The sequence below is a fragment of the Chanos chanos genome, chromosome 8 (genome assembly GCF_902362185.1).
Source record: "Chanos chanos chromosome 8, fChaCha1.1, whole genome shotgun sequence".
Lineage (NCBI taxonomy): Eukaryota > Metazoa > Chordata > Actinopteri > Gonorynchiformes > Chanidae > Chanos > Chanos chanos.
Genome location: NC_044502.1, coordinates 48,108,755 through 48,128,754, shown reverse-complemented (window position 1 = coordinate 48,128,754; position 20,000 = coordinate 48,108,755). Strand labels below are relative to the sequence as shown.

The window sequence follows — 20,000 nt, the reverse complement described above, 5'->3', positions numbered from 1 at the left end:
GTCCATTAACATCTGTGATCGTACTATGATAGATCTCTTTGACAATCCAGTCACCGTACTAAAAACTAACCCTAACCCTAACCCTAACCCTAACCAGACTCGCAGTCCATTAACATCTGTGATCGTACTATGATAGATCTCTTTTACAATCCAGTCACCGTACTAAAAACTAACCCTAACCCTAACCCTAACCCTAACCAGACTCGCAGTCCCTTAACATCTGTGATCGTACTATGATAGATCTCTTTTACAATCCAGTCACCGTACTAAAAACTAACCCTAACCCTAACCCTAACCCTAACCAGACTCGCAGTCAATTAACATCTGTGATCGTACTATGATAGATCTCTTTTACAATCCAGTCACCGTACTAAAAACTAACCCTAACCCTAACCCTAACCCTAACCAGACTCGCAGTCCCTTAACATCTGTGATCGTACTATGATAGATCTCTTTTACAATCCAGTCACCGTACTAAAAACTAACCCTAACCCTAACCCTAACCCTAACCAGACTCGCAGTCCATTAACATCTGTGATCGTACTATGATAGATCTCTTTTACAATCCAGTCACCGTACTAAAAACTAACCCTAACCCTAACCCTAACCCTAACCCTAACCAGACTCGCAGTCCATTAACATCTGTGATCGTACTATGATAGATCTCTTTTACAATCCAGTCACCGTACTAAAAACTAACCCTAACCCTAACCCTAACCCTAACCAGACTCGCAGTCCATTAACATCTGTGATCGTACTATGATAGATCTCTTTTACAATCCAGTCACCGTACTAAAAACTAACCCTAACCCTAACCCTAACCAGACTCGCAGTCCATTAACATCTGTGATCGTACTATGATAGATCTCTTTTACAATCCAGTCACCGTACTAAAAACTAACCCTAACCCTAACCCTAACCAGACTCGCAGTCCATTAACATCTGTGATCGTACTATGATAGATCTCTTTTACAATCCAGTCACCGTACAATCACAGTATCTCAGTACTTATAAGCCTGGAAGAGGCTTAACTTACGTTCAGCTGCCAGGAGGCTCTTTCAGATCGAACAGTTCTAGAGGAACTACCTCTGGGGAGCTCCCCCTAGAACTACATACGTTCTAGGACTTTTCTTTCTGTTTGCATTCGCATCGCCAGTAGGAACGCTGAAGTGATGTAAGCCGGCCAACAATGGTACAGCGACGTCACGCTAAGAGCTGTTGTTTACACGGCTAACCAGGGTAGCTGCACGTTTTTAAGTACAAATTTAATGACTTTTAAGATCTTTTAAAATTCCTCTAAAAGGAAAAAAATAATACCATTACTGTGGCAAAAGAAATCGACAAACTAGACTACAGTATACACAATTAATGAGTTTCATTGAATTTGAATGACAGAAATATTCAGTGCAAATTAGATAACTGCCTTCTTATTAATGAAAATAAAACTGTATGGGGATAGACCCAGTCCAATGGAAAAAAATGTCCCCCTGCATTTACCACTGCAGTAGCAGTGAATGACTTGATGGGCATATAGTACTTTTCGGGTGCTAGCATAGCGCTTGTGCCTGACCCTTGCTCGCAGCATCGTGTTTTTTTCATTTTCCTTTTTCCCCGCCGCAGCCCTCAAATCGTAAGCTGGATAAACACATTCTTATTTTAGGTTAAAATGCAGATCACGGACACACAAGCATTTAAGACGTTCTAAGACTTTATACTTTACAGGGATCTTTAAAAATGGCGGTTGCAAACATCGTATACCTGCATCTGGACCAATGGCCGTACACCTACATCACCCAAGGTTCCTACTGCGCTGGGAAAGTACCTACCCTGAAGTAGGAGCTAAAAAAGCCCCTCAAAACAGCGTTCTAAGAACTATGATCGTTCCTTCGGTGCGAACACGCCAAAAAAGGGGGTACTTTCTCCAACAGTTCTAAGAACTATGGAAAAGTTCCTCTGGTGCAAAAGCACCTAGTATTTGTTACGCACTCTTACACACTTTTATTTCTTGTGGTGTAGTAAGCAACTTATTCATATTATTGTTTATTTCATAATTTTTGTAAATTATTTTATTTTCAGAATTTTACATTTATACTTATCTGTTCTGAACTGCAGTTAAGAATGATTAACTGTATTTGGTCAGATTATGGTTGTCCCTGTAGTTGTGTTGCTCCTGTATGGTTGACTGTGTAGTTATGTTGTTAGTCTGTGGTTGACTGTGCGGTCGTGTGATTGACTGTGTGGTTGATTCGTGGTTGACTGTGTGGTCATGTGGTTAGTGTGTGGTTGATTGTGGTAATGTGGTTAGTTTTTGGTTGACTGTGCGGTAGTGTAGCTGACTGTGTGGTTGACAGTGTGGTTGGTTGTTTGACTGTGTGGTTGACTGTGTGACATGGCTGATCTCTTACCTTACTCAAGATGTAGATGGCATCGCCTCGTTTGAAGGAGAGCTCATCAGGGTAGTCACCCGTACAGTCCCACATTCCCTGATAGTAGTTCTGATAATCAGTGCTCTTATTGACTGCTGCAGAGGGAGAGGGGGAGAGGGGAATACTTTGGCAAAATGTTTCTGACTAATGGCTGTGGTTATCAGTATTTAGTTACAGTAAAATGGAAGTCTAGGGTCTCTACTTGTAATGTAGTAGAGGGTAAGCAGAGACTCTGTGTATGTGTGTGTATGTGTGTGTGTGTGTGTGTGTGTGTGTGTGTGTGTTTTTACCTGGTGTTGGGGGTGGAGGTGTGGGCTTGTTCTTCACTTCTATGATTGGCTGGGTGGGTTTAGGAAGCTCCTCCTCTGTAAAGGGAGATGGAGGAGTTTAATCAGGATTTTAGCTGGAGAAATGCCATCAGCAGAAAGAAAATGTTATCAGTTTGGTTCTGTTTGTAGTTTCTCTGAAGATTTGCTCTTTAACAATAAAAGCTGTTTTGCTGGACTGCAGTAGCACAGCACAGTCTGTTTTACAATAGTTACAACAGAACGTGTACAAACTACAGATTACCGGTGAACGAGTGCTGAACGGTGAACGAGTGCTGAATGGTGAACGAGTGCACGAGTGCTGAACGGTGAACGAGTGCACGAGTGCTGAATGGTGCACGAGTGCTGAATGGTGCACGAGTGCTGAATGGTGAACGAGTGCTGAACGGTGAACGGGTGCACGAGTGCTGAACGGGTGCACGAGTGCTGAACGGTGAACGAGTGCTGAACGGTGAACGAGTGCTGAAATGCAGCTAGGCAAAGAGAGAGATAGGAATGGGATACAGATAACAGTGAGAGGAGACAGATGGATGAGAGAGAGAAAGAGAAAGAGGGAGGGAGAGAGAGAGAGAAAGAGAAACAGAAAGAGAAAGGGAGAGGGAGAGGGAGAAAGAGAGAGAGAGAGAGAGAGGGAGGGAGAGAGAGAGAGAGAGAAAGAGAGAGAGAGAAAGAGAGAGAGAGAGAGAGAGAGAGAGAGAGAGAGAGAGAAAGAGAAAGAGAAAGAGGGAAAGAGAGAGGGAGAAAGAGAGAGAGAGGGAGGGAGAGATAGAGGGAGGGAGAGATAGAGAGAGAGAGAGAGATAGAGAGCGTGCGCGACTGGAGTGAAGAGAGAGACGGACCAGGGAGCTCTTCGTAAATGTCTTCGTCAGTGTGGGCGGAGGCTGGAATGCCGTGGCTCTGAGGAACTCCTACATCATCATATGTCTCCAGGTCCTCTTCCAGAGGAATGATGCCAGATTCCATATCTACACACACACACACACACACACATATTACACACAAACATATACACATTTACACACACACGTAACATTGTCCATAATGAATACCACTACATATGATAATATAAATAATTTATAAAGAAAAAAGAGTGTGTGGTAGGAGTAGCATGTGCCTGAAGGTGTGAATAAGTTGAGTTTGAGTGAATGAGTTTAACGATCGTTCGAACCTTTCAGCAGAAAGCCCAGCTGTTCTACCCAGTCCTCCGCCTCTTTCTGAGAGGAAGCACAGAACTGGCCGAAAAGATTTGATTTTGTTATTTCAGAAAACAAACAAACTACCCACTAGAAATGACAGACATTTCATAAGAGATGATGTAAGTGAATCATTTTATACCACAGGAGTATGTGTAAGTGAATCATTTTATACCATAGGAGTATGTGTATCATTTTATACCATAGGAGTATGTGTATCATTTTATACCATAGGAGTATGTGTAAGTGTATCATTTTATACCATAGGAGTATGTGTAAGTGAATCATTTTATACCATAGGAGTATGTGTAAGTGAATCATTTTATACCATAGGAGTATGTGTAAGTGAATCATTTTATACCATAGGAGTATGTGTAAGTGAATCATTTTATACCATAGGAGTATGTGTAAGTGTATCATTTTATACCATAGGAGTATGTGTAAGTGAATCATTTTATACAATAGGAGTATGTGTAAGTGAATCATTTTATACCATAGGAGTATGTGTAAGTGTATAAGTTGATGCCACAGGCTCATGGTGAGTGTGAAAATGAGACCAACCTGATAGACTCGTTTATCTGGGGCAGAAATCTCGAAGCAGCAATCTTTCTTCGAGTCTTTTCGTAAAGTATTGTTCATTTTTACAGAGTAGCCTTCGATATTAAATTCCCCTTTCTGTTGTTTATCTGGTGTGAGAGATGACCAGATTAGATTCAAACTCTTCTCCACAGTTACTTTCCTACTGTCTAATCATATTTGTCTGTATGTCAGGTGGCCACTGTATGTTAGACTCTTGGTGTCACTCCTAAATAGATCACTACATGCAGAATCCAGCCAATGTGAGGCTCACAACACATCAGGCAGCAATTTTATGAATAATTGTTATCAGTGAAATAAACAATTCTTAAAAAAGCAAGCTCATTTGCATTTGTGGAGTCCAGCTTCACAGTGACTGTTAGGGCAATTAGTTTAGAATGAGCAATGACATATTGAAAGTGATTTTTGTACAAGATCCAATCCTAGCAAAACAACAACTTTCTATGTTTGCTCTTAGGGAACCCTCAACTCGAATAAGTTCATCTCATCATTGGTCACATCATTGATCGCTGTGATTAGAGACATTAGAGTCACCATTTTCCAACTTCCCACATTATAACTTTATGATCCATAACCTCACCAGAAACCATGCTTATAAAAGGCCATATTGAGAGTAGACTGTAGAGTAAGTCCTGTGCATGCATTTGTGGTGTTTTGACCATCACAGAAAAATACCAGTTTAAACCACTCAAAGCGACTCTCATAACACAAATAACACTTTTTTACGTGAGGGGGTTATTTTAACACCTCACCCACAGGCCTCGCTAAGCCCCAAACTATCAGCGTTCCACTAACCCAGCGCTCCGTCAGCGTGAGACGTGTATTGTACGTGTGGGACTCTTTACCTTTCTCACTTCCATAGTAGTAGAATGTGTTGTTGCTCAGGGCACACCACCTTTTCTGCCACTCTGTCCCGAAGAAACTGTGATCTACAGCAGAAACAAAGCACAGGTAAAACATGGCTCTTCCCACATCAAAGTCAGATACAACCTAGAGTCCATAAAATCCTCAAGCATTAATTACAGATGGGTAAACTCTTCACATAACCAAGGCATTCTTTGACAAAACATATGAGGTCACTGCTAGGTCACGTACGTACAGTCCCAGAAGAACACAGAATATAATTTGGCTGTTACAACATATAGACACAGTGATCAGAAAGTTCATATCTGAGACAGTCACCTTTTCTGCGTTTCTCTAGGTAGCCGCATTTAAAGACGGCCGGCAAGTCCTGTGCCGCCACTGGAGGGGACTGCTGAGATCCTGATCATTAAAAAAGCAGAAAAAAATCACAATGCTTTCAAAACATTACAATAATATGGCTCAGTGCCCCTGAGTCAAGCATTGGCCCATCAGTCTGTCACTCATCTAAAGCAAGAGAGCATTGTCGAGACGGTGTCCTGATGAGACTGTTTGTTAACTGGTTTATTTTGACCAAGCGACAGTATTCAAAAACAGGACAGAAACTCTCATGATCACCATTATACAAAATATCTATGATCTTAATGTCTATGTGACTTATCAGTGTTAGGGTTAGGGTCAGGGTTAGGGTTAGTAAAGCCTAATGTCATTGTCTGGGATATTGTTATCAGTAACTGTGCACTCCTACGGTACTGTTCTCAGAGCTTGCGCTGTCAAATGCTACTGTCTATGTTGTTATCAGTAATTGCGCAGTCTAATAATAATAATCATATTAATAAAAACTTTATTTATACAGCACTTTTCAAAGCAAAGCTACAAAATGCTCTACTGTGTCCTGTTTTGTTTGTTGTGGGCATGTAAAGCTCTCTGACACTGTAAACAGTGATACTGGGCTCTAAATAAACTTGACACTTGAAATTCTACAAGGATTAAAACATTTCAAGACTTGAGGCAAATAAAATCAGGCAATTACAATAATAAAATAAAATGGAAATAAAGAATAAATCAAAATAGAAAAAATGACAACAACAGTAATAATGAAATACGGTAAGACATTTTGAAAAAAAAAAACGGTGTGCTATAATTAATAATAGGCTTTCTTAAAAAGATATGTTTTGAGAAGTGATTTAAAAGATGGCATCAATCCTGCAAGCCTCAGATTCTCAGAGCCTACGTTTAAACAGCAATAAAATACAAAACACAAACGTTAAGATCCACCGAATGTATTTTATCAAAAGTAATGACCACGAATGAACACTTTGTAACTATTTGCAAACTTTGCACACTGAACATATAGGCTGTTACAATAAAAGAAAACAAATGGCCTTGCTATTGTCGATTAAATAAAGACATTAGTCTACATTGAACCTATGTCCCTTTGCATTGCAAGCCGGTCAAATTAAATATCTTGAAAATAGGCTAAATGATGAAACAATGAGTTCTAAAATAAAACAACAGGCTGGTCGGTCCGAATTCCGAAACCGCGTTTGTCAAATTCCCGCTTATTTGCATCATGTGACTTTTAGACTTGCCAATTTTTATTTTCTGCTATCCCTCTCAGTCAAAAGTCAATTTTTTTTTGTGCTTTAAAAGAGACAGGTTGGTTTTGTTTTTAAGGAACTATACTCACGCGTTCCTCACATAAAAAGTTTTTGGTATACGACCCTTTGGCCTTTTCTTTAGTGGTTTTCACAGTTTGTGTCCAGTGACTCTGCATTTGTCAATCTGTGCTCCCTTTAGAGCCTTTTAAACATCTCTCCAAATATGGAAATCTATGGTACTTCACATCTCAGTCCTGTCGAATCAATATCGAATCAAATTGGATTGAATCGAATCGTTAGCTTGTGAATTATAATCGAATCAAATCAGAGCATTTGTGCCAATACCCAGCCCTATTTTAGTTGTTGCTACTCTTAGATGCAGTGGTGAAGTTCTTATGGAATCTGTCAGCAGAGTTTGTATTGAGGACATGAGAAGAAACATTGGGAGCCACTGTGGGAGCAGGAGGTGGATAGATGGGCTTAAAAATAATGGCTTTGTGGTCAGACACACATAGATTAGTCTCGCAGGGATCAACACTGTCAAAAGTAAAAATCAGAGGACAGAACAATGTCCAGGATGTGACCCTTTCAATGTGTGGGACCCTTCATTGACTAAACAAGATTAAAAGAATGCACAATGTCTATAAAATCCATAGTAAAAGAGGAACCAGAGGGGCAGCAAACATGTATGTTAATCACCTAAAATCAAGACTGTGTCAAAGCGAGGCATAATACAAGTTAAAAGATCAGAAAATTCCTGAATAAAACCAGAGTTAGGTTTTATGATAAAACCAAATGATTCAAATGAGGAAAAGTTTCCAAAGGGAGTAAATGGAACATTTAAAATTCTCTCGGTAAATCATACCCAGTCCACCTCCATGACCTGGAATCCTAAGCTGCTGAAAATAACTAAAACCAGGAGGACATGCTTCATTCAGGAGAGTCACCTGGGCTTAACCATGTCTCGGTAAGCATAAACAGATCTAACCGCTTTGATTCTATGAAATAATTGCAGAAAAATGACTTATCAGCCAGTGATCTGACAAAGACGACTGAGTCGGGAGAAGGGGGCGAAACAGAAGGCATGAGGTGAGGCAGTGAGGTGATAACGGGGACAAGATTATTTGCATTCACTGTATGGCTGCGTTTCCAGTGGGGGTCTGGAGGGACAGGAACGGCCCAAACCGGTGATACAGGGGGACAACATAACTGGAGACAATTAGACTGGTAGTTTGGTAGCTTGCCATCAATGTCAGCCAGGTGCTCAGCAAATTCTATAGTGTTAAATCTACTCTGAGAGAGTTCATTTTAACACTATGCTGGTGTTTATTTTGTCCCAATCTTTGCAGTGTTAATTTAACACTTCCTAAATTCTTAATATTACAATTCAGATGCAGTGTTAAAATAACTCTGTCAAAAATTAACTCTGCTTAACACCAGATAGTGTTATCTACTTACTACACTGGTTTTGTAGCAGAAGTATAAATCAGGCTTAACTCTCTTTTGCAATTGATTCCTTTAGTGTTAAATCATGTTTTTAAACCGTCAATTCAACTCTATATTTAACACTTTTGCTTAACACCGGAAAATCAACTCTGAGAATTTTGCTGTGTGGGCTCCCGGGAAACACTCGATGGCCACCTGACTGGAGCGGACCGAGACAATGTGGAAGAGCCAGTGTGAGCAGTTAACTCAGCCGCGGGAGGAAGCAAAGCAATGTTGATGTGCCGTCTGGTGGTTGTAGATGCCAACTGGCCCATGCCAGGGACAGAGTCCGATGGCCGGTCTGGGTCGATGTTAAGCAGAGGGAGGATGACTCGAGACTTGGTGAGGGCACAAAATGGTGGGCTTGGGATAATAATGCTGTGTGAGACAGGGGAGGTGAGGTGGGTTGGCAGATTCTTTGCTGGTATTGGGTCATTTGGGGTAGAACTCTAGGGGTCAGGTTTTGTTATTTGTGGGTGAGGTTCAGAGTAGGAAATGTTATTTGCCAGAGTACGTGCACCCAGACCACTGAGATCCCGGCCATAGAAGGAGGGGCGGTTCCAAGAAAAAATTTAAATCATCAATAAATATAAAATTTTGCCCTAAGCAGGCTGACTACAGCCAGGTGTGGAGACTTATAATCCTGTTGAACTGTCCGGTGCCTTTTCTCAGGGCAGGGACTGGGCCAGAGATTGAGATTTTTATGGCATTTCTGCAGTATATTAAAAAGGCAATTAAAATCCTGTTCTGGCATCTCATTTGAGCGGTCGCGGATATCATTTACTCCGACGTGAACAATTATATTTTGTGCAGAGTGGTTATTCATGATATTTGGGATCTTTGCCGTGATGTCCAAGGCTTTAGCGCCGGGAAAAGAGAGAGTTTTCTTCTATACATGTCTCACAATGGAATCGCTAATTAGTGAGGCTATGGGGCGTGGCAATAGCAGGGCTCCGCCCAAGGCAGGCAAGCGCGTTGAGGAGCACCAAATCTGTGGAGAGACGGTGGGGTAACAGGATAGTTTTGCACTTTCATGGGCAGGATGGCCCTTCCGTGGGCAGGATGGCACTTCCGTGGGCAGGATGGCCCTTCCGTGGGCAGGATGGCCCTTCCGTGGGCAGGATGGCCCTTCCGTGGGCAGGATGGCCCTTCCGTGGGCAGGATGGCACTTCCATGGGCAGGACGGCCCTTGACTAGTTTGGCTCAGACCGGTGCTGTCATTTTTTCATCATTAAACAGTGAGCTCTGGACACTTTGTACAGGCTGCAGGCGACCAGAAAGTGGCAGAAAATTGTGTTTATTCAGGATATCAAATCTGTTGCTCAGCTGAATATCTTGGGTTGGAGGGGACCGGGAGATGGATGTCTTATACTTTTGCGGATTGCACGTTCTAGTCCACTGCTCCTGTGGGTGTGGTTTGGAGCTGATGGGTGCCTTTGGCCTTGCTCCTTGCTGGATCTACGGATCCATGGGCAGAGTCAGGGAGGTGGCATCTCACCACAGAACAGTCGAGGCCAGCTCTGCCGTGGCTGGTGTTGCTGCAGGTCCAACAGATACGAGGGTGTCCATGAGCCTCTCAACCTCCTGGTTCTGATAAAGAGTGGATATTCTGTCCTCCAGCTCCTTCACTTTAAGGCTGAGGCAGGTGCAGCTCTCACGGTCAGAAGTGGCGTGTGGAGGCATGACTGGTTACAGCTGTAACCAGAGCCCAAAACTGGCACTGGTCTTGTTTTGAATGAAAAGGAATGAAGCTCCCTCGGATTGTCCTCAGGGCAGCAGACGGAGCCTGTTGTCCGAATTGTAGTGAGCCGCCCGGCAGCACTCAGCAGCGGTTAATTTCAGTTCATTTCCACAGTATAAGTAAGTACAGTCTCGAGCTTTACATATACTAAAGGCTCTTTTGTCAAAGGTTCCTTACAATCAGTAAATACAGACGATCACCAAAACAGGAAACACCAACATTTTTAAAAGCCAAAGAAACAGCAGGAGATGGAAGCAGACATCTTGACACATCAGACAAAAGCAAACTCTGATAACAGTAATGTTACTGTTATCAGAGTGTGCAGTCTAATCCCAGGCCTGATAATAATGCAGTCTCTCAGCTCTTCATGATTTCATGAACTGATTTGACACTTGTTTCGTTCATGTGAACGTGATGAACCTCGTGCCTGAATTCGACAAGGTTGAAATTTGGGCAAAAATGACTAGTGCTGACATTATGGTTTTATCTAAGACTTGGCTTCACAGATCTGTTCCCCTCTGTAACGTCTAAATGTCTGTTCTAGTCTGGGGTAGGAGGTGAAATTTATTCAATTAGATAATAGAAAACAGTAGTTCAGACAAAGAGAGCTCTCGAACAATTTGAATTAAAAATGGAGGTTAATAAGAACAGCTTTCTAACTGTAGCTGAATAGTACAAATGTCATTCAGAAGTGTGGGATGACGTTGGTTTGACCTTTCCATGGAAAAATCATCTATTTTCTCCCATTTTATGGAAATTTCTGAATATTCCCTGAGCAATCCTTTTAAATATTTTTTGTTCAGCATCTCATTTCAGAAATTTTCAGTTATTATTTCTGAACAGTTCATAGTTAAAAACCAAAACTTGCCAAAAGGATCAAAAACAGAGGTTAACTGGGATGGCAGAGCAGAGGGGTGTGAGTTAAAATAGCAAAAGCAGAAGGTCCCACTCAGGTCCTATAAAATACATTTCCTTTAACTGTCATACTGTTGAAAACTCTTGTGAAATGGAAGGAAAACAAGACCGTGTGAACCAAAAGGCTGCCGGGACCACGGGCCTGGCGACTCAGCGATGAGTCTGCTTTCTGTCATGTTGTCTGATGGTGTGTGTGTGGTGCAGCAAGAGTGCAGCTGTGGTCTGGACTGTGCCGAGTGAGAGTGTCAGTAAAACCACACACTAACTCCAACAGCAGGGCAGTAATACACACACACACACACACACCATCACTGCTCTCTCAAACTGCACGTGCGCACACATATTCACACCCAAAGTTCCTTTACGTTGATAGTCAACTCATATCACTGACCAGACAGATCACTGCTTACTGTAAACTCTGAGTGGATCCAGAGTTGGAAAAAGGCCTTATTTAATATCCTTATATGACACCAGCACTATTCCATCAGACAACCCAGGGCATCTCAGCTGACACTGTCAAAAAAAAGGGCTTTCTGAGGTCCTACAGCTAAAAGGTTTTCTCCTAAACAACAGAATAATCTCAACTCACACAGACTGGGCCCCACAGGCAGCTGTTGCCAGGTTACTTCTCCCACCAAAGTCTGTACTGCTTTAGAAAAACACGCTTGATCTGGCCAGTGCAGTCCACAGATGGAAAGGCAGCAATGTGGTACTGCTTATGACTTCACAACACTCATGAGTTCAAATTAGAAACAGTCTCCAGGATTCGCTTCAACAGCTAGGCATTTCAGAGTTATCGGTGTCAAAGACATTGTGGATTTCTTTCACCTGCATAAAACGGCACAGCTGTTTATCCCATTTAACAGATCTTTAAGACAGCGACTGCATTACCCAGAATCCCTTACTCACCATCGTAGCAGCCTTCATCATCCTTGTCTGTACGTTCCGAGTGGAGTGAACCAGCTTCATTGTTGCTGTCTCCTTCATCAAATTCATCAGAGTCATCTGCATCCCCTGGAGAACACCACAGAGAAACAATCCATTCACTCCACCATGAGGGTCAAACATATGTGAATGACTGTCTACTTCTGTAAATCACACAATGAATGCTGGAATTTTGCTATAGTGAGATCTGGTTATCAGATTCTCCTAAGTGTATGTTATTTCTCTTGAGGTATCCAATGTGGCACTGAAATATTTCTATTTGGCAAAAAGAAGCATCGCTGTTCAGTGAGGTAGCATTTCCCATCATGCCCTGGCAGGCTTTCCACCTGTCTTTGTCCTTACACGTCCGCTTCTTTAATCAGATGGCCTAAAAATGGTCTGTCGGACTGAGTTAGCTGTGTTAGGTTTGATCATTTAACATGATGTAATCAGGTGAGTGGAAGTGAAATGTGCCGAGCTCTGTGTCATCCGGGTTTGAGTTTCATTTAGAGGAAGATGGTGTCAGAGCTGAGACACAGAGGAAGTATGGTTACTCTGTGACACTAGCACAATGCAGTGACTATGACTTTAATGCAAACACCAGTAGAGCACACAACCCAACTCTCCATCTTCAGACCACACACACGCTATTTAAGGAAACTCTGTTGTAGCATTATGTAGTTACAGTTTCACTCAAATATATCAAATTGAAGTCTTTTGGGGACAGGGACGGATGTGTAAAGTAGCAGCAAGAGTTTGTGGATATATCACACTGTCTTTTTCTCTCTCGCAAACACACAAACAATGTACACAGTGCCGATGACAAAATGAAAGAGCACGTATGTTCTCCTGCACTCGCTCCCTCTCCACCGTGTCCATCATACACAGACACGTCTGCAAACAGCACACGCGACTGCACACGCGACTGCATGAGCAACAACTTACGTTTTTCCTTGAAGTCTTGACCGTAGCTGAAATTTAAAATAAAAAAAACAAACATTTTTAGTAACACATCATCATAAAACATAAAGCACCAGAGGCAACTGACGATGGTTTTCAAGAGCAGAGAAGGGGGAGGTTGAAGGGTGTAAAGTAAAACCATGGAATGGCGGGACAGTTAAAGTCCTGACCTAACCTGACTTTGATTTCTTTGATCCGTTTGATGAAGGAATCCCGTTTTTCTTTAGCTTTCTTGCTCAAATTCTCTGTTTTCAGAACATCGGTGAGAAAGCTCTCCAGATCTGAGAAAAAGAATATCATTCATTCCTAAATAACAAATCACGCATTAAAAACTTTACTTTTGTCCTGATCCATCACAGAACGTGCATGTGCCAAGGATTATCCAAGATAGCAACACACAGCTGCGTGTCTGTATATTTAATATTTTATCTTAATTTGGCTACACTACCGGGTTCAATCATTAACACGCAGGGTAAACTCTCTCTCTCTCTCTCTCTCTCCCTCTCTCTCTCTACCAGTTATTATTCTAACTACTCATTACACAAAAGGAGCATTTGTTCAACTTTTTAAAATGTTAGTCAAGACCATATTCTAGATGGCTTTGTCCAATTCCTGCCGAACGTGTGTCAAATAGATTAGTTGTTCTAACAGAAAAACTATTCTCTACTTCAACATCGAATGCAACTTCCTCTTTTTGAATAGCATTTGAAAACAATTACAAAAACTTAATATTCAACGTTCTAATTCACCTAATCTAGGCAGCCTGTTACTTCCTTTAAACATCTCTGTGTTCGATAAGACACTACCTGAAACCAGGGTTGTTAATTCCTCAGGAATTGAGCGCATTCTGGTACAAACTTTCCACCCAACCTTCGCAGCCTGAAATACACGGAAGTTTAACTGGACCTACACACGGAAGCGAACATGTGTCCTGTCACTAATAAAAAAAAAACATCGACCACTCATTAAGACGCGACCATATGACGACATTTTCATCTCACTTCACAAGAATTGTGATTGGAAGGCTCTCAACGCGCATCCTTTCTATGAGGCGCCGTTATAGACAAAAGTGCGAAAAACACGAGAGGGAACGAACCCTTTTCGCGCGAGAGAGATCCAGTTACCTGGCAAGAGAGGTCCGGTTAGCAGGCGAGAGCAATTGAAACCCTGCGAGTTGGATTGAAGCCCTGTTGTGACAGGTCCAATGGTCAGCGCGTGCGAATGAAAGTTGCTTGCGAGAGAGAATGAAAGCAGCTTGTGAGAGAGATCCAGTGCGCGCGCTGCCCATTCGATAGCGCGCGCGAGTAAAAGTTGCTGGCGAGAGAGATGGTGAGTTCAGTGCGTCCAACACCACATGGTATGAGAAATACCCATGGCTCACTAGCAGCCTAAAGACCAACTGTCTGTAATGCTGGCCTTGCCTGCTAATGGGGAAATAACAAACATGGTCTGTTCAGGGATTTAGTGATATCTAGAATTTGGATAGGGCAACAAAACGCCATAATAAATGTAAAGACCATGTTGGTGCTGCAGTTAGATTGAAATTGCTGGGCAGGATGCCAGTCGATCAAGTCGTGGATGAGGGTGTATGGTTGAAAACTGCGCAGCAGAATGCAAATAGAGATACTCTGAAGCGCCTGCTTGATGCTATTGCTTATCTGGGCATGCAAGAGGTTTTACATGGTTTTTATTCATGTTTTTTTATAAGGTTTTACATGCCCACATATGCCCTCACCAACACCCCACCCCACCCCCTCCACCAACACCAACACCCCACCAACACCAACACCCCCTCCACCAACAGGTAATAAACCATCAAATAATTTGATTCGTCCAGCTCAGGCATCAAAGGTACACTTTCTATGAGATGTTTTATTTGTTGGGTGCTACCAGTATTTATTTTCAAATATTTGCTCAAATACATTACGCATCTAATCATTCAAACTATTAAAAGGACAATATGTTAAACCCTCTTGAACTGAAAAAATTATTTAAGATTATTACCATATAAAAATGATATGGTAACAGAGTTGAAATTAGAGTAACAGGGTTGCACAGAGTAAAAGGGTTGAATGAATTCATTACTTTTGATTGTAGATCATGACATAAATATGACAAATAAGCACTCAGAACTACAGGAATGTTGTTTAATAATATTTTATATATCTTTTCAATGAGCTATCAACAGGATTGCAAGGGTAATGGTAACAGGATTGCAAGGGTAATGGTAACAGGGTTGCAAGTCGATGCTAATGTTAGCTTTTTCTCAGGAGTAGATGTTAGGTGTAGAATGTAACATTACTGTCAAGGTCAAGGACAAACTTATTTATGTAAATAAAGAAAGAAAACTTTGAAATTCATTTGTCTTATTCTGATCATTTGAGTAACAGGGTTGCATGGTTAAAGTGAAACACTCAATTGAGGCTGAAAAGATTGGAAAAATATGAAAAATAGAAGAGAGGACTGACCTTTGGTCTACCCATGGTGTTAGCAAATGGCTTGATGATAACAGCTCCTCTGTGTCATGTAGCTCGCTGTTTTTTCTCTTCCTCTGCCAGAGTAAACAGGTTTCGGTAACAGGGTTGCATGCATGTTGTGGGACACAACTTTAGTGCATGATTACTATTATTTAAAATATGTTGATGCGTAAACAAATTGCTTTAACAACTACAAGAGACATATAGCAACAAAATCATACCAAAAAAGTATATTTAAAACTTATTTTAACTGTTATATTTGATATGCAAGTTGGTCATTAAGAAGGTGGGACAAGAGAAAAATGCTATTTTAGGGGGAGCGTGAGAGCTATTTGGCATTTTAAATAATATTTTAAAACCACTTTTTTCTACAACTACATACATTTTGTCTCAGGACAGGTAAAATTCACACAACAAGTGCATGTTTTAGTGTTTTGTGCATGGATATTTTCATGGGTGGGACAGATGTGTATAGTGTATATAGTGTATACATGATGTGTATAGTGTATATAGTGTATACTTGATGTGTATAGTGTAATGTCTGTGGATCGATGTATATAGTGTAATGTGCTGTGTTGTACTGTGTTGTGCTGTGATGTGCTGTGATGTGCTGTGTTGTACTGTGTTGTGCTGTATTGTACTGTGTTGCGCTGTGTTGTACTGTGTTGTGCTGTATTGTACTGTGTTGTACTGTGTTGTGCTGTATTGTACTGTGTTGTGCTGTGATGTGCTGTATTGTACTGTGTTGTGCTGTGATGTGCTGTGTTGTACTGTGTTGTGCTGTGTTGTACTGTATTGTACTGTGTTGTGCTGTGATGTGCTGTGTTGTGCTATGATGTGCTGTGATGTACTGTGTTGTACTATGTTGTGCTGTGTTGTGCTATGTTGTGCTGTGATGTGCTGTGTTGTACTGTGTTGTACTGTGTTGTGCTGTGATGTGCTGTGTTGTGCTGTGTTGTACTGTGTTGTGCTGTGTTGTACTGTGTTGTGCTGTATTGTACTGTGTTGTGCTGTGCTGTGATGTGCTGTGTTGTACTGTGTTGTGCTGTGTTGTGCTGTGATGTGCTGTATTGTACTGTGTTGTGCTGTGATGTGCTGTATTGTACTGTGTTGTGCTGTGTTGTGTTGTGCTGTGATGTGCTGTGATGTGCTGTGATGTACTGTGTTGTGCTGTATTGTACTGTGTTGTGCTGTGTTGTGCTGTGATGTGCTGTATTGTACTGTGTTGTGCTGTGTTGTACTGTGTTGTGCTGTGTTGTACTGTATTGTACTGTGATGTGCTGTGTTGTACTGTGTTGTGCTATGATGTGCTGTGATGTACTGTGTTGTACTGTGTTGTACTATGTTGTGCTGTGTTGTGCTGTGATGTGCTGTGTTGTGCTGTGCTGTGCTGTATTGTACTGTGTTGTACTGTGTTGCACTGTGATGTGCTGTGTTGTGCTGTATTGTACTGTGTTGTGCTGTGTTGTGATGTGCTGTGTTGTACTGTGTTGTACTGTGTTGTGCTGTGATGTGCTGTATTGTACTGTGTTGTGCTGTGATGTACTGTGTTGTACTGTGTTGTGCTGTATTGTACTGTGTTGTGCTGTGATGTGCTGTGATGTACTGTGTTGTACTATGTTGTGCTGTGATGTGCTGTGATGTGCTGTGTTGTACTGTGTTGTGCTGTATTGTACTGTGTTGTGCTGTGATGTGCTGTGTTGTGCTGTATTGTACTGTGTTGTGATGTGCTGTGTTGTACTGTGTTGTGCTGTGATGTGCTGTGATGTGCTGTGTTGTGCTGTGTTGTGATGTGCTGTGATGTGTTGTGTTGTACTGTGTTGTGCTGTATTGTACTGTGTTGTGCTGTGATGTGCTGTGTTGTGCTGTATTGTACTGTGTTGTGCTGTGATGTGCTGTGTTGTGCTGTATTGTACTGTGTTGTGCTGTGATGTACTGTGTTGTACTATGTTGTGCTGTGATGTGCTGTGTTGTACTGTGTTGTACTATGTTGTGCTGTGATGTGCTGTGTTGTACTGTGTTGTACTATGTTGTGCTGTGTTGTACTGTGTTGTACTATGTTGTGCTGTGATGTGCTGTGATGTGCTGTGTTGTGCTGTATTGTACTGTGTTGTGCTGTGATGTACTGTGTTGTACTATGTTGTGCTGTGATGTGCTGTGTTGTACTGTGTTGTACTATGTTGTGCTGTGATGTGCTGTGTTGTACTGTGTTGTACTATGTTGTGCTGTGTTGTACTGTGTTGTACTATGTTGTGCTGTGTTGTACTGTGTTGTACTATGTTGTGCTGTGATGTGCTGTGTTGTACTGTGTTGTACTGTGTTGTGCTGTGTTGTACTGTGTTGTGCTGTGTTGTGCTGTGTTGTACTGTGTTGTACTATGTTGTGCTGTGATGTGCTGTGATGTGCTGTGTTGTACTGTGTTGTGCTGTGCTGTGTTGTACTGTGTTGTGCTGTATTGTACTGTGTTGTGCTGTGTTGTGCTGTGTTGTGCTGTTTTCTCTCTCTTTGTTGCTCTCTTCTCCTTCCTCTTTCCTGTCAGCAGGTCATTAGGTTCCATGGAAACGGGGGAGGGCCTGTATGTCAAATCTTGCTCCTATTGGCTGAGAGAAAACGAGAGCAGGGGATATAAGCCTGCATGTCCACTTCACAGAGAGATTTTAAATCTCCCTCCTCAGGCAGCGGGTGGTGTTGGTGTTGGTGTTGGTGTTGGTGATTTCCTAGTTGAATGTTGCTGTTGATGAACCGTTGGTCCTCTCTGCTCGCCTTTTGTGTGGTATATGCCTTTTGTGTGGTATATGCCTTTTGTGTGATATATGCCTTTTGTGTGGTATATGCCTTTTGTGTGGTATATGCCTTTTTTCCTGGACTGTGCATAGTCTTGTAAATAGCCTGGGAGGCTTTGTAGGGAGGTTGGATGCCATTTTGTTTGTCTTAAACAGTTTTCTCCTGTTTTTGGTTAGTCAGGGAGTGAGGTTAGTTTCTGTTGATTATTTTGTTTTCTTTTTTGTTTTTAGGGCAAAATCAGATTCCACTCCTAACAGCCACGTTTGGTTTGTTTATTATTTTGGCTTTTTCCTCCTGAAGTCTTTATGGTTTGTGTTTCACTTAGAGTGAGTGAATAAATCCAACTGTTATTTTCAAAACCTATCTTTGTCCTTTTGTGGAGTGCTAGGGACAGAGGATGGGATTTTCCACATTTATTTATTTATTTATTTATGTTCCCTTACCCCCTAGACAAAAAGGGGAAAGCAACAATAAGTTGTGTATGGTGTAATGTACGTAGTGTCTCCCACTACACTCTAGACTGAGAATAGATAAAAAACCTACTCAAACCTTCAGAAACCTGCTTATTCAATTACTTGATTATTGGAGACATTTTAAGAAAGGTTTAATGTGTGGTGGTGATGTACGGAGATGTATACCACAGCTCCACTAACAGTGTCTCTCTCTATAATGCCCTAAGACACCTTATTTTCCTCACCAGATTGAATAGAACTGAATTGAACAAATCGTTACTGTCCCAGCTGGGGCAGAAAAATGCTTTTGGGTCTTGTTGGAGTGATTTGAGGCTGTACAGTTTGTGCGTCTTCTCTTTATGGTCCCTCCCCCAGGTATGAGGCCAGATCTAGTGCAAAAAAATTAAACCTAAAGAATGACAACTAGACATCTCAACATGTTTCCCACTGCCCGGAGGCCATAGAGTCAAGTTAGAGTGAAAAGTGAGTTCGGCTAACACTTCACCACAGATGTATGAATGTCTTTGCCTTGTGGCCTGTTACAGATAAGCCGTTCTCAGGTTTTGTTTTAAAATGACATAGAATTAGTTTTCATAGCTTAAAGTCGTTCTTTTGAACCTGACAGTTCAGAGTTATTTGAGTTACTTATCGACAAAGAAGCAAAAGATTTAAAAAACTGTCTGCTTTTGTCATTGATGAGCTGAACTCATAAAATCACCAATTGATAAATTATTGTCATTGTCACAAATTAACATATTATCAGGTAAAACTGCTGTGATGTCGATTAATTTGACTCCTTCACAGTCCTCGGCATAGCTGTCGCACTTTTACTCATGATAACAAATGTTTGTTGAGGGAGAAGGTGTGAGGAGAATTTAAGTTTTGTGCTGAAGTTTTCTGTGATTTTTTCTGTCTGTGTTGTGAAGTCTGACGGCTGTAGAAAGACCCTTAATATCTTGGCTTCAGACTCCGTATCATGTTCTCTCCTTTATTTTAGTTTGATTAGGAAGATTTATTTACCACAAACACTGACTGGTCTATAACTGGCAGATTCAGCCAGTGTGTTTACCTCTCAGAACCAACACACACATCCCATAATATACATCCAAATGACAGCATCCGATGTGAGGGGTTATCCTGTTAGACTCACTCTGCCACAGGCTGGTTTTAGGGCAGAAATCAACTTTCTGTTCAGTCACATTTATAGCGCAACTTTTGAGCCTTTCATTTAATTTCCAGATTGGTCTGTGAGCTGTTT

At 41.6% G+C, this 20,000-nt stretch overlaps 1 protein-coding gene across 1 annotated transcript in view; it reads right to left on the bottom strand.

Annotated features, from left to right (window-relative positions):
- Positions 1-13,918, bottom strand: part of skap2 (src kinase associated phosphoprotein 2) — a 17,586-nt gene extending 3,668 nt beyond the window's left edge. The window contains exons 1-11 of the mRNA XM_030782369.1: positions 13,836-13,918; positions 13,205-13,310; positions 13,015-13,040; positions 12,055-12,159; positions 5,725-5,805; positions 5,388-5,471; positions 4,507-4,631; positions 3,921-3,984; positions 3,592-3,717; positions 2,717-2,791; positions 2,406-2,521 (exon numbers count right to left, since the gene is read on the bottom strand). Of these exons, the coding sequence (XP_030638229.1) occupies positions 2,406-2,521; positions 2,717-2,791; positions 3,592-3,717; positions 3,921-3,984; positions 4,507-4,631; positions 5,388-5,471; positions 5,725-5,805; positions 12,055-12,159; positions 13,015-13,040; positions 13,205-13,310; positions 13,836-13,875 (948 nt within the window). The 5' untranslated portion in view covers positions 13,876-13,918. The remainder of the gene's footprint in view (positions 1-2,405; positions 2,522-2,716; positions 2,792-3,591; positions 3,718-3,920; positions 3,985-4,506; positions 4,632-5,387; positions 5,472-5,724; positions 5,806-12,054; positions 12,160-13,014; positions 13,041-13,204; positions 13,311-13,835) is intronic.
- Between the last annotated feature and the right edge of the window lie 6,082 nt (positions 13,919-20,000).